At 46.6% G+C, this 25,745-nt stretch overlaps 1 protein-coding gene across 2 annotated transcripts in view; it reads left to right on the top strand.

The window, feature by feature from the left end:
- Positions 1 to 485: 485 nt before the first annotated feature.
- The window catches only part of LOC126928908 (toll-like receptor 6), a 47,211-nt gene continuing 21,951 nt past the window's right edge, over positions 486 to 25,745 (top strand). Inside the window, exons 1-2 of one of the 2 annotated variants that reach the window (XM_050744781.1) lie at positions 486 to 5,180; positions 7,679 to 7,757. In XM_050744781.1, coding sequence (XP_050600738.1) covers positions 1,511 to 5,164 — 3,654 coding nt within the window. In that variant the 5' untranslated portion in view covers positions 486 to 1,510 and the 3' untranslated portion in view covers positions 5,165 to 5,180; positions 7,679 to 7,757. Of the gene's footprint in view, positions 5,181 to 7,678; positions 7,758 to 25,745 lie in introns of those variants that run through there. The other variant, XR_007717010.1, reaches the window with a different exon arrangement.

Genomic DNA, 25,745 nt, shown 5'->3' with positions numbered 1-25,745 from the left:
GCATTTATAGATCAGGATGATTGTCCCAGTAAGAATAAGATTTCATCGTACAGGCGAGGATGGGCATCGATGTCGAGGTATAAGATGTCTCGAACGCTACAAAGTCCTTATGGATGAGAGAGCACGAAACACACGCGAGTTCGAACACAAAACACTTTCGATCGGACAAACAGCGAGAAGATGGAAACAAGTTGCGTGTAGCATCCCTTTCCACGCATTACTCTATTGCATTGGACGTTCGCGTATGTATACTATACACTGCGTAACTACGTAACATACCGGTGTTCGTTGGAGAGAAATACGCGCGATTTCCACGTAGGTCAGTAAAAGACGGAAGAGAAGGGTACGAAGCAACACGACTATCTTTCTTACTCCATGGACGGTCGACGGGAGGCGCGTGCTCGCTGAATGCCGGTCCTCGGTGTGTTAGTGCTGCCGCCAGTGGTGGGGGAAGGAACGATTGGTGGACGCTGCGTCGAGTTAGATGCTGTGGAGATCTCAACCGTCAGTTGCGCGGTGGTCGCCGTACCGGGTGTCACGGTTTAAGGAATTGTACTTCGTGGATAGTCTGTACATTTCCTTATTCCTTTCATTCACGAACTCGTGTAGTTTTGTTTCGTCGATCGATACATGGAATTTCAGTGAACGAAATTTAAATCATAACCTCGAACAAAGTGTCGATTACATTAGAAACGTGAGTCGATGATACACGGTAATGGGAATGGGACATTCGTTGGAAAAGTTACGGAGCCCCCAACGTTTTGGCGGAACGCGAGCATAGTGTCGTCTCACATAGCTGAACAGAAATATGAGCATCTCGTCGCTGGGAACGAGGTTAATTCGCGCCGGTGAGTCAGCACCGTGAACAATTAGCATTTTGATAGCGGGGGGTTGGTAACGAAGTTTACGAGATGCGCGAACTGAAATCACCGAGCATCTCGACGCGTGCGTAATTATCCGCAGATTTACTCTGTCGTTGGTACAACGTCGAGGACTTTCTCAGTCAAGTTGAGTGTCTCGCGAGTCGTAACGTGTAATAACGGCAGGTTGATGAAGGGCACTCGCGCGCGCGCTGGATCGAACGATTCGCCGACAGAGTGAAGTGTGATTCTTTTAAAGTGTAAACTACTTGGAAGCACTACAGTGAAACGCGATAATACTGGTACCAGAGCACCCTCTCGTAAATCGTTCATAAACCTGGCGCGCCATTCGGACGACAGGTCAACTGGCAGTGAACTTCGTCCCCTTGAATTCCCATTAACGAAACTCAAGAATTGTTGGTATAGTTGAAACGATTTGACACGTTTGAGCAGTAATAGCGAGTTTGGCATCGATTACCGGTGAGGGGGGCACACACATGCCAGTCACTCGGAGTAAATATTGGAGGGCGTACACGAGCGACGACAACGTGCGTTAATAACGGAGCGTGTAGGACTACCGGGGAGCGGCGTGTGATGACCGGAAGTAGACGGAGGAGCGAAAACAAGGGAAGGCAACGAGTTCGCTAAAGATGCGTGGGCTCTCCGGTCCAGAAGGGTTCGGGAGATCGGTGTCGCTGTCGTTGGCCTACTGCTACTATCTTCTCGTGCCGGTGTACCACGTGCTCGCCGTGACCAGCGAACTACCACCGAGGCTCGATTTACCGGAGTATTGTTCGTGGGACTCGCGACAGGATGGCGCGCTCACTTGCGTTCACCGTTACACCGGGAACGACTCCCTCAGGACGAACTTTTCACAGGCGACTAGCGAATACGTGACCTCGATCAACGTCGTTTGCGAGGATTCAGAATCATTGGAAAATGGTATACTGAACGTGGATGGGTTCGTACAGTTATGGAGATTGCGATCGTTAAGGTTGACCGGATGCAAGCTGGTCCATTGGCCGGCAAAAGTTTTGAGCGGTCTGCGGGATCTGCGTAATCTAACGATCAGGAGCTTAAACGGACGAAAGAGCAAGTACAGCTTGGAGCTGGAGAACGGGGCGTTCGACTCGGTGCCACAGATTGAGAAGATTGATTTATCGTGGAACAACATCTGGCAGATACCGGAACACTTGTTTTGCCCGCTATCGAACCTTCTAACGCTGAACATCTCTTGGAACATGTTGAAGGATATCAGCGAACTGGGATTCAGGGATATCGCGGAGAAACACCCGAGGCGTCAGCAGGAATCTACCCCATCGCCTTTCCCTTGTTCTCTGGACGTGCAATCGTTGGACGTGTCGAGTAATCAAATTTCGGTTCTCCCCGCCTACGGATTTTCCTCGTTGAAGAGGCTCCGCGTGCTCAACTTGTCGAGTAACGCGATCTCCATGGTTGCAGACGAGGCGCTTCATGGACTCAGATCCCTCGAGACCTTCGACCTGTCTGGAAACAGAATCGTCGCGTTACCGACGGAAATGTTTCGGGACGCGGCCAAGTCATTGAAGGAATTGCGGCTCCAGAACAATTCCATCAGCGTGCTGTCACCGGGCCTGGTCGCGGACATGAATCAGCTTGTCGCTTTGGATCTGTCGAGAAACGCGTTGACCAGCTCCTGGCTGAATTCCGCCACGTTCTCTGGTTTGATTCGACTGGTTCTTCTGAATTTGTCTCATAATCGAATAAGTCGATTGGACCCAGCTCTGTTCAAAGATCTTTACACTCTACAGATATTAAATTTGCAATACAACGAGATAGAAACGATACCAGCGGATACGTTCACGCCCATGAGTAATTTACACACGCTAGATCTAGCTTTTAATCGATTGACTTATCTGGACGCTTACTCTCTCAACGGACTGTTTGCACTTTCTCTGCTGTCGCTCGATTCTAATCAGCTCGAAGGTATCCATCCGGATGCCTTTCGCAATTGTTCCAGTATGCAGGACCTGAATCTATCCGGGAACAGTTTGGACAGCATACCGGTCGCACTGAAGGACATGAGAATGCTGCGTACGCTGGACCTCGGCGAAAATCAGATCAGAAGCCTGAACAGACCCGGTTTCCGTGGAATGTCCAGTCTGTATGGATTACGAATGATCGGAAACGAGATCACGAACGTCACTATGGAGGATTTCGCTGAGCTCCCCGCTCTTCAGATATTAAACTTGGCACGGAACAAGATCGAGGTCGTCGAGGACGGCGTGTTTTCCACGAATCCGGCGTTGCAGGCGATTCGTTTGGACTCGAATTTGTTGCAGGACATGACCGGTATGTTCGCCAGCGCACCTGGTCTCCTCTGGCTGAATATGTCCGACAACATGATCGTACAGTTCGATTACAGTTATCTGCCGGAGAAATTACAGTGGATGGATCTGCATAAAAATCTTATTATGGATCTCGGTGTCGCGCCACAGGGCATAAGATTACAGACGCTCGACGTGTCGTTCAACCGGCTAACGAGGATACATTCGAGGTCGATACCGGATTCCATCGAGCTTCTGTTCGTCAACGACAATTTGATACAGACCGTGGAACCTCAGACGTTTTTCGACAAGTTGAATCTTACCAGGGTGGATCTCTACGCAAATCAGATCGTCAAGATGAATCTGTCTGCGTTTCAGTTGACCCAGGTGCCCGCGTATCGACAATTGCCAGAGTTCTACATCGGTGGCAACCCCTTCATATGCGACTGTACAACGGAATGGTTGCAAAGAATCAATTCGTTGTTGCTGAGACAACATCCGAGGGTAATGGATTTGGAGTCGGTGTACTGCAGGCTTCCGTACGATCGTCACAAATCGTTTATACCGTTGCTCGAGGCGAAACCGTCTCAGTTCCTCTGCACGTACAAGGCTCATTGTTTCGCGCTGTGTCATTGCTGCGACTTCGACGCCTGCGACTGCGAGATGACTTGCCCGACAAACTGCACTTGCTATCACGATCAATCCTGGTCGGCGAACGTAGTGGATTGCTCGAACTCCGGTTACAAAACCCTCCCCGGCCGATTACCGATGGATGCCACCGAGGTTTACCTCGATGGAAACAATTTCGGGGAATTGAATTCCCACTCGTTCATCGGCCGTAAGAACCTGCAGATTCTGTACGCGAACGATAGCAACATCATCGCTATACGCAATCATACTTTCAGCGGTCTGAAGCGTTTGTTGGTCCTTCATCTGGAGAACAACAAGATAAGCGTGCTCAACGGCGTGGAATTGATGCCTCTGGAGAACCTGAAGGAACTCTACCTACAGAACAATCTACTGACGTATATAGATAACGGAACGTTCCTTCCGCTACGTCAGCTGGAAGTGTTACGATTGGAAAACAATCGACTTGGCACTTTCGCTGTTTGGCAGCTCGGCCAGAATCCATATTTGGTCGACATCGGGTTGTCCAGCAACCCATGGAGTTGCGAGTGCTCGTACTTGGACCGGATACGCGAGTGGATGTCCCGTAACAGAGCGAAGATAAGCGACTGGAGGAGCGTCACCTGTTCCCTTGGTATACCTATTACTCTTCCAGCGAACGGATCGGTCATAAATTGCGCGGCATTAACAGGCACGACCTCGGTCATCGAGACTCGACCGCTCGAGGCTTATTTGCCGCTACTGCTCGCCACCGCCGTGCTGATTTTTGCCATGGTGGCGCTGGTGTGTGGTGCATTCAGACATCGTCGTACCCTGAGGACATGGGCTGCCAGCAGATGCGGCCTCAGAGCGTGTTACAAGACAGCGGCATTCGAGGATCAAGAGAAACCCTTCGATGCCTATATCTCCTACTCCGCCGTGGACGAGGCGTTCGTTTCGACGATTCTGGTACCTGGTCTGGAAACTTCTTACCGGTTGTGTTTACACTACCGTGATCTAAGCGCCGGTAGCAACGTGGCTGATGCAGTGGCGGAAGCGGCCGATTCTTCGAGACGAACCATCCTAGTATTGTCGAAGAACTTTCTGCACGGCGAGTGGGCCAGATTCGAGTTTAAAGCGGCTCTGAGGGACGCTCTGAAAGGGAAGGGCCGCTCGGTGATCGTGCTGCTGGTAGGCGGTGTGGGTCCACGAGATCTCGATGCCGATCTCAAAAAGAGAATCTCGTCGCACACCGTGCTGGTGTGGGGGGACAAGTTGTTTTGGCAGAAGCTAAGGTTCGCCATGCCAGACGTGTCCCCTGTTCCTGTTTTGGAGAGACCCCTGCCATTGCCGCCACCGCCACCGCCCCCGGCGCAGCATCAATGGACGTAGAACTGCCATTATTTAGGTAAGAGCCGTTATTTAATCTTCTTACTCTCTAAGAATACCTTTGGTTTTTTCTTTTCCTTGCCCGTTAGAAAGGAGTACGATGGACATCCGAGTCGAGATCGGCAACAATAGTCAAACGCGAGAGTGGGTGTAGAATCGAAGCGAACTCTGGATTGAAAATCCAACCAAGATCAATGATTTCTTTCTATTTTGAAGATAAACGTTTTTTCTTTCCCCGTGGTTGCTTCACAAAAGAACAGCGTTTGCTCTCTGAATCGATCGTTTACCAGCTATATCTAGCAAGCAAAGTATGCCGATTCCATTTCCAGTTCGCTTCGATTCCTCTGCCCCTCTTCGAACCAATCGTCTCGAAAGAAAGGATCTCGCTGTTCACCGGCTTAGTCATTCGCCAGATTTTTATTATACCGAATCGGTTGTTCCGTCAAGCTCGTCGAATTTCAAGTACATCCTACTACGCGTCCGTAGTCCGATCGGATTTATAGCGAACGCGCTTAAACGATCGAATCCATTCGTAGAAGCCGAAACACGTACCAGTATAGCGATATCCTCTCTAACGGCAATGCTGTAAAATTATATATCATACCCAAATGACAAACTAACGAGATCGTAGCCGTTTCATTGAACACGAGCCTCGACCTATGGCCTCGATTTAACGGCGGCACATTTCGCACCATTGTGATCGAACCGTGAATGGGGTCATCTTCGGCGGGCGGGTTTTGCGGGAACATATGGAACGATCGAAAAGTATACGAACTGGTATTACGCGTGGAATTTGTCGTCATCGTCGGGCCAGTTGTCGTCGAGTTCAATTAGAAAACTCTATTGATCGAACTCACCCTCCGTGGTGGGCCGTTCACGAGTCCGCAACAATTCTCACCCACTTACCAATTAAGTTGCCTTTATCGGATGGCTCCCTGCCAGCGTGCAAAGGAACACAGTCAAAATTACATCGTCCGCTCGTTTCGCGTACGGACATTACCTTCAATCGATTATCATTGGCGTCGTCATTACCGTTCTTAATTCAATACAGGTTTCGTCGTGCATTTTGCACGACAACCTATTCGCTTTCGTCGACGTCTAACGTTAACATGTCCCCGATACCGAGCGCCACCGCCTAGCCTTTTAACGCAACTTAACGATCTATACCATGACACATGGCTAATTTTCTCCGTGGTATATTAAACCGAGACGTTCTACTGTTCCACTTCTCTCAATCAATGTTTCTATGGAATTTTCATAATACCGTTCATTCGCGATCTAATTAAACGATTAGCGCGTGTAGCCTGCTCTACTTCGTCAATTTCCTTTCATCCCTAGTGAAAAATGTTATTAACCTCTGTATCTGATCTGAAGCAATTTTACTCTTCGAAGGGTGATACGTTCGTCGGAATCATATATTTGTGCTACGGTTACACATTGTCGGTGGAACAAGGAAATTAGGAAAGTCGATTGATTGGCCGATCCCTCGGAATTGTGCGGCGACAATGGCGTCGCACCCCCTCGGCCGACTTTGTTCCTTTTATTCGTGTCAGGTGGCCGTCCTCGTCCACGAGAACTCGCTCGGTCGTGTTAACTTTTCGTGACACGCTTCAGTTTCAGCTGTTCGGCTCAAGCTATGTATCTGCTTGGCCAGTGACCGTTCGAGGGAAATCCGAAGGGTACAAGGGACCGTCTGTGATGGTCCCTTTTTATTCGGCGTATTCACGCCTTGTGCCGCGAACGCTTCCATTAGCGGCTGATCCGTTGATAAGCCGCATCGATACTGGTCTTGCTTTTCTTCCTGAAATTACCCTCGATCCAGTCATCTTACGGGATTACGTTAGAAATGCATTCAGCCAAACAATATGTGATTGAAGCCACTTTCTATTCTCGTATTTACATTATCTTCCGTTCGAGAAAATATACAGGAAACAGATACTTTCGCTTCCTTTCGAGGCTTCTCTGATTTACCAGGATATATATGGCAGAGTATCTTATCGTTGTATCACGTGATTCGAGTGAACATATGCAGAGGAATGTTTCTAAATTCGTCTCTCTAATGGAAAAAGTTCGTAAAGATCTTCGTATGGAAACTCGCCGATAGTCCTATTTTCGTGTCCCGAATACTTGGAGGGCGATTCTACTGCAGAATGAGAAGAAAGAGGAAGGATCCTTGGTTGTTAGTCTGTCGTCGAGCGAAGTAGAAGGAGAGGAGGCTCTTTGTAAGATCAGATCAAAAAGGCAGACGGTAACGTAGAAGCTAGGGTTTCGTCAGGCTCTCGCTATGGGGGAGAAAGAGGACCGTGTGCTCTTTTTACCGTGATTTATTACACGCCATACGCGTACCGGTACGGGGTTTTTGTTGTCAGTTTCGATTTCGGCTATGATGTACGAGTCGAGAAAAAATGGGTTTCCATCGATTGGCCTGTCGTAAGCTACTTCATAGCGCGCGCGCACTCTTTCAAATGTACCGCGTAATTTAGTCCCATAATTCCCTTGTATTTATGTGTTTTCCAGCTACGGCCAGAGGGTGGTTACTGGGAGAAAGAAAGAGAGAGAGGGAAAGAAAGAGAAAAAGGGAGAGAGGGAAAGAAAGTACGGAGGGCGCATAAAGCGCGCGGATAAAAATTGCCGGCGCGAGATCGCCGGTGAAAAATGCTTTTTCGCCGTCGATCGTACGGCTCTCGAAATACGTGTCCCGCCTCCTAATTGCGTGGAGCCCGGCGGCCGTTTTCGTTCGCGTAGCAAACTCTCATCCGGGGAACAAAAATCTGCCAGTAATCCCCGGAGCCGAACGCGCTGTCGAACGGAAAAGGAAAAGAGAACACACGGGGGCTGTCTCGAGGCGTCCGCCCATCGGAACAGGTAGAAATCTACGATCGCGTGTACCTGTTCGTCGCCCTTTACATTTGTACCTGACAACGGCTGGACCGAATCTGGAAGACAAATGGGATTACCACCGGCCTTGCGTTTTCCCTGGCCCTGAAGGGACGTTAGAAATTAAAAGAGGATTTGTACCGGTGGTTGATTCGTTGGTTTCTTTTTTTCTCGACGCACCCTTCCCTTGACGGTGGGTGGTCGTTTCGGTACTGATTTTCGAAATGACGCAACAGGGATGGTAAAGTCTGTGACTTTGTCAGCGTCACGTCACGACTGAACAGCCTTCTTCTGAATTTTGTAAATAATCAAAGCTTGGATCTATCTCGACAAGAGGATAATCTGTATCTAATTTAAGAAGTCGGGTAGACAGTGAAACGAGTTAAGTTAAAGACTGCGTGGTGACTGTGAATGCAATAAACGAGGATGTTGAGAAAAAAAGAAAACGGTTGTTTCTCTTTTAATTAATTCCCGGTCGGATCTTGCTACTCCTTTGGTCTTTATTCTCTAGAATCTCTCCTCCTTTATTACTCTCTCTCTCTCTCTCTCTTTTTCTCTTTCTCTCTTTTCCTAAGAAGACTGCGTTTAATGTACGATTATTTATTTAGTCGGCGACCGTCAGTGGCCACCGCTTCAGAATTAATTGAAAGAAACCGCACACTCCTATGCCTCTTACTCGTTAGAATTTTCTACGCACATTACGCAAATTGCACGATAAGCTTTACGATCCGTGGTACGCGAGACGGAACACCGCCACTCGGTTTAATTACACGCACATCGGAAGAACAGCGTCGTTACCTCAAAATTTGCCATCTACAGATACTGTCCGGAAGCGTAAGAAAATATCTTTCCCTTGGAAGCGAAAATAGACGAAAGTAAGAGGAAGGAAGGACCAAGGGAGAAGGGCAAAAAGAAAAGCAAACATACAGGGCACTGTTATCCTGTTCCAGACTCATCGGGTTCGAAGCCGCTGTAGATCACGTTTAAGCCCCTCATAAATTTCTATAAATCTATTAACTCGCGACGCATTTACATAACAAAGAGAGGATATTCCAACGCGCTCTCTGCATCTGTCCACGTCGATAAAAACCGTTCGCGAGCATAATTTTCAATCGCAAAAATATCGAGAAAAGTCTCAGGGATCGTGCGCCATCGATCGGAGATAATGAAACGACGCGATGCGAGTTCTCGCCCCGGCGCGTCGAAGCGCTCGAAACGACAAACTATCTGTCGCGTTATTCCCTGGTCAGCCATTTCCAGGTCAGGATCGCGAGAACAGGAAGGATGGATCGGCTTGACGTAACCGCGTATCGACAACCGTGCTATTACATTCTCAGATTGGCGTATCAGTCGCCATTGGCATTATCAGCTGTCCACCGGGTGAAATGCACTTCCAACGAAACTAGTGGCAGGTTCAGTCGATCCTCAGTGGCCTCTCATTGTCAGTTCGGTGTTTTACGGGGCTACCGGGTCACCGTAGCTTATAAAGGTAGCGCAGTTTGCTTTTATCCTTTCGCCTCGTTGGCATTGTGCGCTCCTTTTCTGCGAATCCTTTCGAAAGCCGTTCTTTCCACAGGCATAAATGTAACTCGAGATATATACTCCGCGAATGAAACGAGTCAAATAAGCCGCTGGTGTTCCTTCAAAATCCCTCCTCCGTCTCTGTTTCTCCAGCATTCTCGTTTTCCTGCTTCCGTGCCATTTCCCCTGCATTCTCACTCTCTCTTACTTTCTCTCTCTCTCTCTCTCGCTCCCTCTTTATAGGCGTGAACCACTCCGAGCCGCTCTTGACGTTCCAACCGGGAGGGAGATTGGGAAAACGTGCCCAGATATCCGCTTCCTTCTCGACGGTGGCCGTCTCGTAGCACTCTCGGCCAACCCCCGCCGCATTACGCCGCGAAATGAATCGCACCGCTGGAATGAATGAGCGAATAACGAGCGACGATCCCGAGTGTGATTTCCACTGGTGAATAGTTAAAGGTAGAAACGATGTGATTCGCTGAATGGCCGACCGTACCATGAAGGAAACGATCGTTATGAAATTTTCGGTGGAAATTTTCGAAACAAAAGTGTCAATTTAGTTTCATTAAAAAATAAATACAGCCTATAAATCGATGGGATTAAAAACATTTAATCTAAGAACACCGTCGGTAATTTTCTTTAATCCGTTTGCCAGCAATTTTCAACTAAAATCTACTATCCACTCTCCATAATATATGAACAAATATAACAGGGAGGAAAATTCGTTCCCGATATAATAAATCTGTTTAAAATTGCAATTACGCCGAGCGTGCGAGGGGTCATCGTCCTCTACAAAACGGCCCGTCGGGAATTTTATTAAAAAATACACGTGGAAATGGTGTAAACGTCAATATTTGCCCTACCCTCCTACTCATTATCCACTCTCGTTTCGCGCGTTCCTCATTAACGAAAAGGTCAGTGTTTCTACCGGATCTCTCCAATGCAATGCTTTTGCACTGCAAATATCGAAAAATCTCCTATCGACGAGATACTGCGCGATTCCAGTAAGGTGATACGATAGCACGCAATAGAACACGTTATTTCATAATCTCGGTACTTTCTCGAAAATCGTACTAATCTTATCGGACACGCCATCGTATTCAGAGTGCACCTGCATCTCTGTGCAATATTTGAAGAGCTCAGAATTTTTATGGCGCTTTTAGACCCGGTCCATACGCATCTCGTAGTTTTTTCTTCGAGTTCCGTTCACAGCCGGCCCCACTCTCTGCCACTCCTCTCTTAGTAAAGTCGTTAACAGACTTATCTCACAGCGTGTTTGGTCAATTTGGAAAGCATCTCTTCGCTTTAGCGCTCGACGATTTCCATCCCGAGTCTCGGGTATACACTGGCTAACTTCGTCATCAGAGTGCTTCTTGCGTCTTACTTAAGAGCTACTTCCACTTTTAATACGCGCTTCGTGCTGCTTTTTATCTTATCGAACTTCTTTCTTCGCTCAACGCTTCCTCTTTTTTTTTTTATTGGCTTCAGCTCCTTCCATTCGGCGGTCCGTCTTTGTATACAGGCTCTTACGCGCGCTTTCAACTAGGATGGAACAAGGTTAACGCGGGCTGTTCGCGTCCTCTCGAAAGTCTCACGCGATCGCATGTCTTTTCTTGGTTACTCTACCTTTTTGTAATAAATTTTATAAAATTCAAGAGCAGCGGTGGGAAGATTGAGGCTACACTGGCTTAATGGCTCTTGATATTGCACTTTGGCGTAAAGTTGCACAAAATTGTAAATGTTTAACAGAGTATCATTTCTGTTCGTTCAGTGTTCGTTAATGGGATAGCCAAAGAAAAGAAAGGTTAGAGTAAATAAAACGTATTGGAACGATATAAGTGACAATTACGTAGAATGTATGTGAACCGATTCGTGACTGTTGGCGTTCTGTATTTCCCTACTCCCATCACTATACCCGCTCAAAGCCAATGTCGTTACGAATAATTTAATTGTGATGTTGGAACCTTTTAAATCTTTGGTATCTTATCGAGGAAGCTATAAAACTAGCCCGCAACCTTGCCTGAATATTTTAAGGCATTTGCCATCAAAATGTCACTTTTTATTGCCTCCCCACGCGTTCGATGTATCTCTTCAGCTATCCCTTGCGCGGTCGCTCGTTTTTCTACAATTTGTTCGTTCTCAGCTGTGTGAACTCGTTTTCCTTCGGTCAGGGCTTTTTTAATCATCGAAACGAAAACGTCGCATGGAAATTACAACGACGTTCATTGCCATGCGGGAAAAATATTATATTAGACCTTTTTTTCAGCGAAATTTTTCACGGTCCGCCCTCGACCACGTGGTATTTTTATCATGGCCAGTGTAATACGGTGCCGCATATACGCAGCTTCCGTAAAATATGGTTACGTTGATTACTTTTTTTCTCTCTCTTTGCCTCATGCCCCTGTTATCCTTACAAACCACCCCCTTAGCGGATCCCCATTTTACTGCGCTTTTCCCCTCGCTTCTTGTTCGGTTAATGTAAAGAATCGGATATGACTCACCAGAGAAGGGAACTGGAATTTTCAGCGGATTCATGGTGGCGTACAAATCGATACGTTCCGCGTTAAAACGCCCGCACGGATCTAATGATTGATTTCGTATCCTTTCGGACGGTTCCGTCCTCGAATATCGTTTCCAAAATGTTTCTTGCGAACTTTTCAGACAGCCACGCCGTATCGACACGGTGCGCTACACGCTGGCTCACAGTCGAAACGTCGACACACGAGTTTATTTGAACGGTTGCCGGAGAAAGGGAGAGAAGGCGGTGAAGAACGGAAGTGCGCGCACGAGCAACGCGGCCACCGGAAATAACAGACTGACCTTAACATGGCCACTGGTGCAAACTTTCAGATGTTATGAGTGTAAACTCGGGCCGTACTATCATCCACCCCACAGTCAGATACGCGGCGCCCCGTTTTATTTATGAAACGAAAACATTCTCGCAGACCGGTGCAGCCGCGGCGAGAATAATTTTCCGCGCGCCGCCGCGAGAATAATTTTCCACGCGCCGCCGTTTCGAATTAACCGCGTCCGGCTACGTTTCGGCTGATACAGAAAGTTATCGTTGCACGGCTGCGTGCACCTTGTCGATCCAGTTTCCGCCAACCTGCCTGCCGGAATATTACGTTCCCTTGTGGTTACCTAGGTTATTACGTTCTCTTTCCGGCGAGTTGCTTGCTTAACGAATTCGTCGCGAGTCCTCCGATGTAATTTCCATTGAAATTCGTGTTGGGTCGAAAGTTAAGATGTACCGTAACGTGTACGAGAAACCAAGATTTCCCAATTTTAATCTTTCGCGTGTTCCAGCGTGTTTCTCGATTCGACGCGACGGGTCGGCATAATTGTTGAAGATTTTAATCACGTCTGAACAGATGCTGCTGACAGTACTCGTCCCACTGTTACTTAATTAAAAAGAGAACAAAATCTAATTCTCTTTTATTAGCAAAGTTAAGCAACGTGAGATGAACCAACGTGGTTAATCCTATTATATTTGAAACGTCAGATGATCTCGCGAAAATCTGTTCCCTGGAAAGGGTAGCGACCCCTCTGAAATTAGGCTGGCCCCGTTAACAGCTGCGACGGCATGGCGAATTCCGAAACGCGATCAATTTATCAGAGAGAAACGTGGACGTGACTAGACTTAAGGCACGATACATATGGCCGATTTAACGATATTGACTGGGAAACTGGATTCATGATCGGTCCTGACTGCGAGAGATTATGCCTTTCCATGGAATATTTTCAGCGACGATATAAAACCGGTCGGGTTTGAAAACGCCAGTTAGAAAGGTGGGAGAGGGGCAGTCGCGTAAAGGAGAGGATCGAAGCCAATTATGCGCGGTACCAGCGTCAAATTCGTTACGGTGTTACATTGTAATCGAACACGCGCGACAGCCAGGGGAACGCAGTGAATGCATTTAATGGGGGGAGAAATTTTTGGACAGTCGGGTCCAGGTCCAGATCCCATGACTGGTAGCTTTTGTTGTAGGGTTTTCAGGATTTCGGACTAGGGTCTCCTCCCTACATCCCGCTCGTTCTCTCTCTTTCTCTCTCTTTCTCTCTCTTGTTCACTATTGCCGTCCGATGATTTTGCAGTTCACCCCGTGCCGCCCTTGGCGTTAATTACTTTCTCGTTTTTGAGCGACGCTGTTCGCCGATTTTTCCTTTGTGCCTGATTAATGGACGCGGTAAATGCTCGCGTGCAAGCGGCGCGGCGTTCGTGAGATTGACAGACGCGACAGGAGTGCGGAACGCGATCCAGAGGGTAAATGGCAATTTTTTCGCCGTGAACCTGGCCCCACTGTTCAATTTCTACCTGGATCAGCATAGAGGACCGTCCAAATTTCGTGGTCATAAAATCGAACATAATATCTCACCGTTAACATATCATTCCTTCGCTTCCTCACGATCATAGTTAAATCCGTACTTGGAAGAAAAAGATTCCAGCACAGATATTGTATATCGGAGATTTAAGCAAGGCCAAATCGCGGAAAAAGAAAATGGTATCTGTTCGAGATTTTCCAACACGACGTCTCGAAGGAAGGTAGCGAGTATCGACGTTGGTCTGCGCGGTCGTGAATTATTTACGAGCTTTCGCCGAGCCCGACCGTTTAATTCATACGGAAGGAACGATAATATCCGAGGAGGATGAGGGCCGAGAAGAACGAGAACGCGTCGTCGAGCCCGCCGACTGCGGTTCACCATTGTTACGCTCGGCGACGAGTTTGAAAAGGACAATTTTTCTGGCCGCTTTGCAATTCGTCGGATCTAGGACGGAAGACGAATGCCACGAAGCATCGCGGCGGATTCCTTTCAAACAAACTTTTCGGAATTCAGGCAAGCAAGCAGCCAGCCAGCTACGTTCCCTTCGTTTTCAGGCAGCGCTTCCTCCTTAGCGTTCCCTTGTTATTTCAATTGCCGGCACTCTACCTGTCATCGAAGTGTCAGTTCAGGCCTGGCCCGTTTTAAAAGAGCAAACCGCCGCGCCACAATTTCTCTGCCTCCTTCGTCCATTCAGGGGATGATAACCGTGAGGGGATCGAATACAGTCGGCGAGGCAGCATCTTGTCTCGTGTCTTCTCTGTGCGTACCTCTCCTTTCTCTTTCTCCCGCGCCCTGTCATCTTTCCTTCGTTTCTATACCTCCCTCCCTCGGTCTTTTGCATTTTGTGCTCCTTTCTTCTCAGAGAATCCGCAAAACGGGCCGCGTCTGCCTATCATAACATCCTCGTTTTCACGGTAACAATGTCGGCGTAACGAGACGTGCGACAGGAATATCGAATGCGAACGCAGGCAGACAAACTGTCCGAGATAGGAATTGGAGATATTCGTGAACTTTCTCCCTTTGAGAGGTACAATTTTTTTAGTTTAAGAGAACTTGCCGAACGTGACGATAGAAAGGGATGCTGCTCGTCTCTTTTGTACATAGTTTCTTTCAAACACTAGTCTCGCGTTGTGTATGAAAAACGTTAACGCGATATTCATAGTGGCTCTCGTCTTTCTCTTAAATTCGTAGTTTCTTTCAAACAGGATCCTTGCGCTGTGTGCGAGAAATGTTAACGTGATATTCATAGTCGCTTTCATCTTTCTCTTAAATCCTCAATTATCATTCTCTTAAACGATTTCAACATTTGTATAAGCTTCTTCAAATGCTAAATGTACTTTTAATAGCTGCCACGATGCATTTTCCAAGCTTAGACTCGTAAAAGAAATATGTGTGTATATCCTAATTGTATTATAATTAGACTGCGAGTGTTTATGCACGTGGGAGGATTTAAAGCTGCAAAAATGAAGAGAACGCCTATTCTATGCCAAAGATATGTAAAATATATGAAATAAAATATTTAATACCTTACAATTATATGTACTTTGGAATTGATAGATAAAAGAAATCGTCGTTTATATTACGTTCATAAAAATATGAAATTGCATAAATATTTAGAGTCTACCTAAGTATCTTAAATTGGCAATTGATTTTTCAAGCAGTCGGATTCAATCATTCCTGTAATAGCTCGAACGTTTCCAATTAAAATTAATACCAATTTTTCTCGGCGAATTTCACCGTCGATTATGCCACTTTGTGTATCGTTTTCCGTATTTCTGCACCGTAATTTTTGTAATCTACCGTGTACACGCCCGGAATTACGAGAATTTCATACCCGGTACGATTTTATTAAACGGCACGTTCGCGCAATCGGAATTTCACCCGTGTAAAGGTAAACAAGAACTTCAAGCACAGCTGGCATTCGTTTTCTTACGATGGTAAACGTTAAATGCATTAGCGTTTAACAATGCGCGAGAACGCGTGTAATCATTAGCCAAGCACAAAAGCTTCGCCCGCTTTGTTTTCCAACTATAGTCGTCGTTACGTGCATTTAATATCGGAGCACGATCAACCGATCAGAATGGTTTCGTTAAATTAAATCGAATTGTTGTTCCACTTACATAAACAACAACTTCTGTTTCCATCGCGTGTAGGAATTAATTCGGTGCCGCCGCGTGGAATCAATTACAGGTGCATTTTAAACGGAGAATCCAAACAGTTGGGGGCACTTGCAGTGATCCAAGAAACAATTTGCTGTTGTTTGAATAAATTAGGACAATAATGAGTTTATCAGAAGAAAAAGAAAGAAAGGACGTCAAATTAATTTCTACGATTAATACAATAAATTCGCGTCAAATACGATACACAAGAACATTTCTACTCTGCACGTAGTTCCATGCATAGCTTATCGATATTCTCGGCTTTTATCTCTGCGATCTGTCGAACAATGGAAACTTCAATAGTAAAACGGTACGCGGACCGTTCGATAATTTACGGGTACGTGTAATCAAATAAGAAAAGAGGAAGAAGATGACGCAGAGTTATAGCGGACGTTCCTCGATGCAAATTAATACGTAGAAAAGGGATTCCTCAGAAACGAAAAACAGTGTTCGACGAGAGAACGACGCTAAAGGCGGAGGTGAAAAATCCAAACGAGACTGGCTTCGGTAGAGGCTGGTGGCCGTCATTAGAGACTTTGAGGCCGCGCGCCAAATTACGCGTGGATCCCCGTATGATCCTCGCTTTATTAAATCTACCGTGTAATTTTCGTTCCGTTCGTTCCAATTCGATGGGTTCCACGTGCGTGTCTCTGTACCATTAGACCCTTTTCGTCCATTCTTCCTCTCTTTTTTCTTCCTTCCTCCTTTCCTCTCTCTTTATTTTCCGTGTAATAATCTCTTGTTTATGGCCCATGACTATAGGAATCTTCGTGACAATCGAACCCGTCGTGTCCCGAATCTTCGACATCTCTTGAAAAAAGAAACGACATTCGGCCCTTTCTCCTGTCCCTACTCTTTTCTGCCGCGCCGTTAATTTATTCAGCAAACACACACGTTGAAATACGAACACGAGCGAAGAGGGAGAGTTCGATCGTACGGAGGAGTCGCGAGGAGAAACGGAACAGCCGGCTGTAATTCAATGAAAAGGGGCTGAATCAACGCCGCGAGAAATCGATAATTTACGGCCGTGATTCGTCACGCCTTCGTGTTAATTGTTTTTACCAGGGCCAACGGTTTATCCGTGGGACGGATCATTAAAAGTATCCCCCCTCTCCGTCCAGCTGGATCACCAAATAGAAGACTCTTCGATTATCGTATTCGTTGATTTCGTCAGGGTTCCCAGTCCGATCCATTGCGCAATAGTCGTCGTACTCGGATCGACTTTGTAGCTTGGTAAGACGAGAGAGATAGGTTTTTTACAGAAGGGGCGAGACCGAGAAGTCGAGCAGCGGGTATCCTTTAGCTCGTCGAGGCCGATCGGGCGAGGAGAAAATATCGCGCGACCCGTTGAAATCGATTATACGCCGCTTCGATAGTTCCGACACGTCCCCAGGAGGGAATAGCTAAGTACAAATTTAAAAAGGCTTCATTGGCTGGCGCCAACGGATCTGGGCGAAAGCGAGAAAAGGTGAAACTTTCGATTGATTTTTTCATGGCGAGTTCGCAATCGCTGATAATATGAAATTCCCCCGTCTTTCCATCTCCTTTCTTTAATAGCGTAAGGTTTCGGGGAAAAAGGGTAAGAAGAACGAAATGAAAACGAGATCGTAGATGGTTGCCGCGGCGTCTCGCAACCGAGAGAACTTCCCTCTTTCTCTGATTCTCTTTATTCAACTCGTTCTTAGTTTACACGACTTCTGAATGAAACGGAGAAACTATTCGGCGGCGGCGCTTTAATTAATAAGCGGATACACGGATACGCGTATCTCGCCCACCCGTCCTCCCCTTTTCTCGTTCTGTATGTGCCTACGTGTATGTGTGTGTGTGTTGTTCATCAAGGTAGTTCGATAATTTCGTGTATAAATCGACGCAAATATTTAACGTATCGTGCAAATAAATGCTTGTTACGGTGAAATTATCGACATCAGTGCCCAGAAACGTTTGCTCGCTCCCATTTATAAATTGGAAAATTAGATTACCCGGCTATCGTTTAAGCATCTTCCAGAACGCCACAATTTTTCGTCGATCGACTGACCGACCGACTACTTTGATTGCTGCTCAACGAGCCGTAAAATAAGAGAATTAAATGAATCTCGATAGGAGAAAGATGTACGCTACCTTCGAGGTTATCTTCATCCTGTAATCCACCTATCTACCACTATAAGAAAAAATGAGGATATTATTTTTCTTTAAAGCGGCGGTAATAGGGGAACATAGATCGGCAAAGTTTCTAAACTGTTTTAAAAGTACTCGATAGAAGGCAATTTAATCATAAAATTACAGACAGATATCTCTATTTTTCTGAATTATTTTGTCATTTTCTCTTCCTTCTTCCGTATTATAGCATAGCAAGGCATCGTTTACCTTCTGATCCTGAGATACTTCTTTTCCCATCCTATCGGCTGTCTGGCTTATTTATCGACCATTCTCGATACACTGTTAATTCCAGTGAACACACGCGCGTAACATCGTTACGACGTCGTATTAGCATGTCAATTACCGTCTTACAATAACGCCGCGATGCTCGTTCCTCGATGATTGCATTAAGTATCGCGTAACAAGATCTCCGGCCCATTCTCTCCATGAAACGACGTTCCTCCGTGAGGAACAATGGCAATTTTTCCTGGCCGCCTGGGTTCCCTCAGATACGGCCAGCCTCGCGACGTTCCCGGACAAAGAGAAGCAATTTCGCGTACACGACGCGCCACCCTTCCGTCACCCACTGTCCCGCAGGAAATTCGAGCAGAGGCCAGCATCGCTTTCCACCAACGCATCCTCCTTTTGTTTCCGTCGTTTTCACGCCGAACGTTTACTTGTTGCGTGTTAGTGCGATTTTATTCGCGACAAATCATCCCGTGATTCTCCGTGATTCCGGTTCCCAACCCGTAATTAACGGCCGTTGCATTAATTACCGTCACAGCCGGCGAGCAGCTCGTGCCTGATCTCACTGATCAACTGGATAGTGACAACGCTAGATTTTTCATAAAAGTTCTACATTGCAATTAACATGCTCTTTATTTCTATTTTAATACTTTTAGTTAGTCGAGGTAATACATTTGCCACCCGCGAAATTGTTTGGGGCTTCATCCTTTAAACATAGCTTGCGCTTTGAGCAACGCTGAAGGTATTACTGTTCTAGAAATCGAAATAATTTTTATCAATAGGAAAGATATGTGCATATAAATATTTAAATACTTTCTATAGAGTAGAGCTCCATTTATTCGATCTCGCTGGGGAACAATAGTAATTGAAGTTCGTACAATAGGAATTTACCAATTTTGCTTACTATTTATTTTTCATTCATATAATAATTCACGCGCTGGTGCGAGCGGAAATTCGTTTTATCGATCACCAACTATAATTTTGTCAGCATAAATGGAGTCCCGATATAATCGTTAAACGCATATATGCACTTCTAGCAGTATGATTACCCGATATTCCCAACGAATGAATTAAATATGAATATCTATAGACGTGGTAGTCGCGCATTCTTTATATTATAGTTAACGTTACGATTCTCTTCAAAGGACAAAAATTAAAAATAGATGAAATTCTTTTTCGCGATCCCTGAAAACGTGACCAGTGTCAAGTTAAAGTAACACCCTACGTAACCATCAGGTTAAGGTATACTAATCGACGTAAAATCGAACGGCGTACTTCGTAATTGTACGGCGTATTTCGCGAGGTATTACTTAAAACCGTGTATCAAGGAGCGTTTAAGAAGCTTGATTACAGGTTTTCACGGTGATAAAATGGCAGCGATCCCGCAGCCCCGTTTCGGCCGTAATTTCGTCACGATTACGTATAAACTTCAGTATGAAAAGCCCCGGAGCGTACAAATCATTCGAAAGCTCGTAGAGGTACGACGGGAGTTGAACGGAGGAAACGTTGGAACGCGCGATTAAAAACGACGCAAAGTGTCGGTGACAGCCGTGAAAGCGTCGTTCCCTCGGGTTTTCACGTACATACGATTTAATCGATAGTTTAATTAAGCATGGTAGCGCAAAAGAAGCTTCGACCAGCGCGAAAGTGACGCGATGCGTCCGAGTGTGATTCATCGCGAACGACTGGCCTCGAAGGACAAGATAAAAACGTTCTCCATTAGCGCGTATTCTGGGGTAAATACGTAAGGCCGAAGATTTATCGCTTTCATAAAACTCCCCTGGCCGGGGTCAAGAGTTAATTTCCCGGAGCATCGACAAAAACGTAACTCGAACTCGAGGCTACGTTTTTCCTTGACCTGTGATCGCGCAGTTGCCTGCGCGGAAAGTGGAAACCACCGAAGAAGAGAGTAACCTTTTCCGTCGTTATCGCGACAGTCAGTTTCGGACGGTGAACTCCATCCTTTAACATCGGTTCGTTTGAAGGAGATAAGACAGGATACCATGGCATCTAATTTATTTTATGTACACGTTATTCGGACGTGGATGACCAACGTTGGTCATTTTTTTAAGGTTGTAGACGATACCGGTTCTTTTTATCGGTACTGTGATAGGGTTGACGTCTCTTCTTCTTCGGGTATCGTTGGATTTATTAGGATTTTATCGTATTCTATCTTCGTTTATCAATTCGTATTATTATGTAACTATGGGGGTGGAGCATCTTAAGCGAGGTCATGTACAGAGCGATAAAAACAGCAGCAAGTTTTGAATCTTCCAAACGTGTTATTAGAGATCAGAGAAAAATTGGAAGATTCTGTAACACACTGGTAGCACACTAATACCATCTTTCAGAAAACTTTAATACAATATCTCGATTTCAAGCCGCTTTGACATCCCCCGCATTAAAACCCTCCGTTCAGTACGTGCTTTCGAAATTCAATAACGAATCCCGATTTAACCTCCTTTCGTTTCCAATAAATAATTTCCGAGCCGCGAGCTCAGTGTCACTTGACTCCGAAAAGTCTGCTGTCGTGTCGTTTACGATAAATATTTCCTTCGAGTCAGCATCCATCGAAGCTCAGGGTAGATTAACTCCCGAACCAGGAGGTGGCTCGTGACGTGGATTTTCGTGGCCGCATCGGAATAGGATCGATCGAACACGTCGACCTGGAATCAACCTGGTCGATTCCGCCTGTTTATGTACTCGTGAAAACTTGCAAATGCACGGCTTCTTCTTTTTTTTTTTTTTTCGTTTTCCTTTGTTCGAATCACAACGAAATAGGAGCCTCTGGCGCCGATAATTCGCGCGCACGATCAGCCACGCCGAGGATGGAGCAGCCGGCCGTGTGAGCGTGTATGTCTGTTGTGTTGCGAAGCCGAGGGAGGCAGATGCTCACTCTACAGCCTCACGCCCCGATACAATGGGTCCAGAATGCGAGACGAAAATAATGGTGGTCGCCTGTAAACCTATGAACCGATTCAATACGGTCCCACCTTTCTTCCCTCTGCTCCTCCAGGGAGAGAGCGTCGACCGTGTCTTCTTTGTCATGCCACTTTTACCTCCATTTATTTCGCCGCGCATCCGTCCCCGTTCTTGTCTCTTCGCCGTTCACGGCGTATCAGTGTCCATCTTTCTTTATCCGTGCATCTATCCCGCCCCCCTCTATTCTACCCTACCTGCTGGCCCCTGTGTATCTTTCCAGCATCTTATTGTGCCCCATTTTCTCGGAAATCTTTCTCTGTCACGAGATCTCGTCCTATACGTTCGATTCGAAAACGACCCCAGAACCGCGGCCTAATTCTCCATTTTATTCCGTCGGTTATCCCGTGCAAAACCGATCGAAAACCTCGACATTCCCTATAGAGATGACATATATAATCGCGGGTTTCCATCGTGCGTCTCGTTCGTCCCATAGCGCGATTTTTATTAGAAGGGAGAAACGTTACAGTGTTCCTCCATTTCCCGTGTGTCGTTCAGGCACGCGTGGAAATCGAAAACTGCAAGTAAACGAACCCTATGCTGTTACACGCTTCTCCCTCGGGCGTGTTCTTCAAGCTGCCGGTCCACTCGTTCGTGGACCTCTTAGATCACTCTCGAGAGACACACGCGTATTTCCTTGCTGGATTCAGCCGTCCTCTCTCCCTTATACGTCGGCGGAAGGACGAAGGAATAGGGTACGAGGGAGAGAGAGAGAGAGAGAGAAAGAGAGAGAGAGAGAGAGGTAGTGCCATTGTGCTAATCCCAAGTTACGTCTAGAGGTACAATTGTGTCAAGTTTACGGTCGAGCGCGATTCCATTCGGCCGACGCATCCAGCTACGTATACCTCCGACGGTGTATCTACAAGCGGCCTGCGAGCGGAACAAAGACGGAGATAGAGTAAATGGCAGGGGATGGATAACACAGTCGGTCCCCTATCAAAGAAGGAATTACGGGGAACTAGTTTTCTATGAGCTCTTCGGTTTCCTTACGTAAGGTCGAGCCTGCAGGATGATTCCATTATTAAGTTCCGAGTTGCGTTGCCTTTCGTCCGCGACCTGTCTTTGCCAACGTATCCCATTTTCTTCTCCGTCCTCGTATTCGTCTTTCAGCAAGAATTTCGCGTTTTTCTTCTTTCAATCTGTTGATTGTATCGCTTTTACAAATTACCGTACTGCTACTTATTCCATCAGCCGAATGATTCAACGTTTCCTCGGGCGTAATATGTATAGCCTGATAGCCTTGGCTTTTGCCGGCACGCTTCTCTCAAACGGAGATACGTTCGTTGGCTTCGTTTTTGGAACTGCGGACGACGCGTTAAAAGCGTACGATCTTAATCGAACCGGAGAAAAAGAGATCTGTAGGAAGATGATGAGAAGGAGAGAGATACCCAGGCGACGAAACGAGGGGTTGAAACTCGGTGAAAGTGCATTGACGTTTATGGGTTCAGGCTGGTTTCACGGAGGTGGGGACGATTCGATGAGTAATGGGGGCCGCTTAATCATTTTACGCAACCGCCGATTATCTGGTGAACTAGATAACAGATACGTAGCCGGCATACGCGTAAGATTGATCGTACACGCCATCATTCGGTCCGTGCGAAGAAAGAAATCAATTAAATCCTTTATATCGGTCCCCTACGGCGGATCATATCTGTCCGATGTAAAAACATCCACACGACGACGATTTATCTTCCCAGTCGAAAGTATCTCCATAATATTACCGATTAACGGACAACTACGCATTCAGAGTTCTTCCATTAGAGCGTGGAAACGAAGGAAACGAAACGATATACAGCCGTACGATCAGGGGAAATGGGGCGAGTGATTATAAAGTCACTGATCCAGTCCCTTTCGTCCGATCATTTTTTTCTCCGCTCGTAACTTTCTACCAGACAGACGCTTTAATTACTCGCGTGACGGTGCACCACACCCTATTAATATTCTCCGCGTGGTCCTCCTCGTAGACAGCGTGTCAGTACCTTCCAACGACGAAAAAACACACGCTCAAACACCATCTCCCATGGTTCTTTCGCCCCGGTGGCGGAGGTGGTTATGTATCTCTCCGGCGTTTCCTGCATAGGAAACACCATGAATTTTAACGAACGAACGCGAACCGGATGATAATATCAGCGCGGCGCGGGTGCGAAGATACGCCGGAGACCCGTGTCAACGGCGAGAAAGCGTAACGCGATGCGACGCAACGCGACGCAGCGTACGAGCCGCGCGACGTGCCCACGGGGGTTGGAATTTCGGAACGAAATTACGGGTGATTTAAAAGCGGGTGGGCAACGCGTTTCTGCCGGTATCGCGACACGTAGCCGCGCGTGCACGCGCCTATATAGATTCCGCTGGTTATGGATCGTCGGCCGAACCTGGCCAACAAATATTCGAGTATCTCTTTCCCTGCGAGAAAACGCGCCCACGGGTCCAGACGAGACGTGACCGAGATAACGAAACGACTCCTCTTCTCTCTCCTCTATTCCCACGTCGTGGTGTACGAAGACGGTGCTCGCGGCCGTTTTAGCGGCGCCGAAATCTTGAAAAGCTCTCCATCCACCGAAACTTTCTTACGTACGATCCTCGCAGAGGATTGTATCGTTTTCCCCCATTCCGACTATGTCTTCTTTCATATGATGGAACCTCTGCGGTATATACGTATATGTATACATGTGTTTCGTCCACGTGTAATTCATATGTGTAACGTGGATAGTACGCGTGTAGGTATATACGTGTCGCGTTGGGGAAGAGATATTTATTAGATGCCCCGCGCATTGAATTCTTAGGAGACTGCTTTTGCCCTCCGTCGACGGGAAGAGACGCGGTTAACCAACCGTGAACGATAGTGGATTTTTACGATTATTTATCGTTATTACCGGATACACGTGCTCGTGTCCGTTTCCAACAGTTACCCCCAGAATTGTCGCTCGTAAAATCGTGAACGTGGAATCGAGGCAGCTCCGCGCGACTTCTATGTCATCTCTGGCGTGTTCGATAGACGCTGGTGTCTTTACGTTTTTCCTTCTTTGGTCGACTCTCTCTTTACTGCGTCCTCGTTGGAGTTTTTCAAGCCGGTATCTTGCAGGAAGCTTGGTGAATGCTTGCGTGGAAGATAGGAAAGCGTAGGAAGGAATGAAGACTCGTCGATGATCTGGATTGGAACTTTTTTGCTTGGAGAGCAGGGATCCTTTGAACTAGAAATAAATCCTTCCAAGTGATTAATGGGGCTGGATATTTACGATTTGTCGAAGTGTGAATAACATTATTCTTCGGCGATTTTTTTACAAATATTCGACGTCGAGCGTTGTCGTTATAAAATATTATAGATCAGAATTAATTTGCGTTTTAATTCATTCGGCTTGGCTACTAACCAACAACGAATTCCACGTTGCTAACTTGTCGCAAACTTCGCGCGCATACCTACTTTACGATTCATGGGAAGCCTCGCAATTTTAATCGTCCGGATGAAAAAGAGAGAGAGGCTAGATCGGTGGTAAAATTCGGGCAGAATTTCAAGAGAGCGCCCTCGTGTTCTCGCATAGTGTCGCACGGAAACGCACGGCATTTATCTGGCTAACCGCCGCGTGCCTGTCGCTTGGAATTGCGATCCGTGTCCCATTGTACTTAAATAGTTCGAAATGACGCCGGTCGATTTAATTTCGGGTTACTGCAACTATTTCCATTTGCAGAATTTATATCAGCCGTTTTGAACCTGTGCACGCCGCTCCGCCAGTCGTAATTGCGTATCGTAAAAAATACACCCCCGCCCATGGATTGCAGCCCTTGCCAGCGAGCATAATTTCGAGAATCGTGCGCGTATTACCGCGACCAAGCTGCCGCTAATAAGAGTCCGGTATATTATTTCTCGTTTACTGTGCGCTTTAATTAATCGCAATTACGTTTGATTGAATATCCTGCCGCGGGACGAACGATAATTGCGACAAAGTGACCGGACTATATTCGTTTCCATCGTGGAACCTCTTTTCGAACGACGGTAGTTCATTAGTGTTGCCTGTAATATTTTTTTCTCTCCGCTGTTTTCACCGAATAATTTCATCAACAATTACTCGCTAATGAAACGCGTTCCACCGTGACCAGGGAATAAATCCGGGGCCGCGAGGCGTGGAATAATAGAAAAATCGCGTCGTCGCCGCCGGAAACGTCACAATAATGCTTGTCAATCGATCGGTCGCTGATAATCGCAGAAGCACGCGTTTCGTCGCCCGGGCCACGCCGCCGCGCTGAATTAAATCCAGCACAAAAGCGATCCATCGAATCGATCATTTTCATTTTTCAAAATTCACCCTCTTGTTCGTTGTCTGTCTGTCTGTCGATAATTCGATTCA

The sequence above is a fragment of the Bombus affinis genome, chromosome 2, assembly GCF_024516045.1.
Source record: "Bombus affinis isolate iyBomAffi1 chromosome 2, iyBomAffi1.2, whole genome shotgun sequence".
NCBI classification, from domain to species: Eukaryota; Metazoa; Arthropoda; class Insecta; order Hymenoptera; family Apidae; genus Bombus; species Bombus affinis.
Note: the sequence above shows the minus strand (reverse complement) of the source record. Positions and strands in the feature narration are given on the sequence as shown.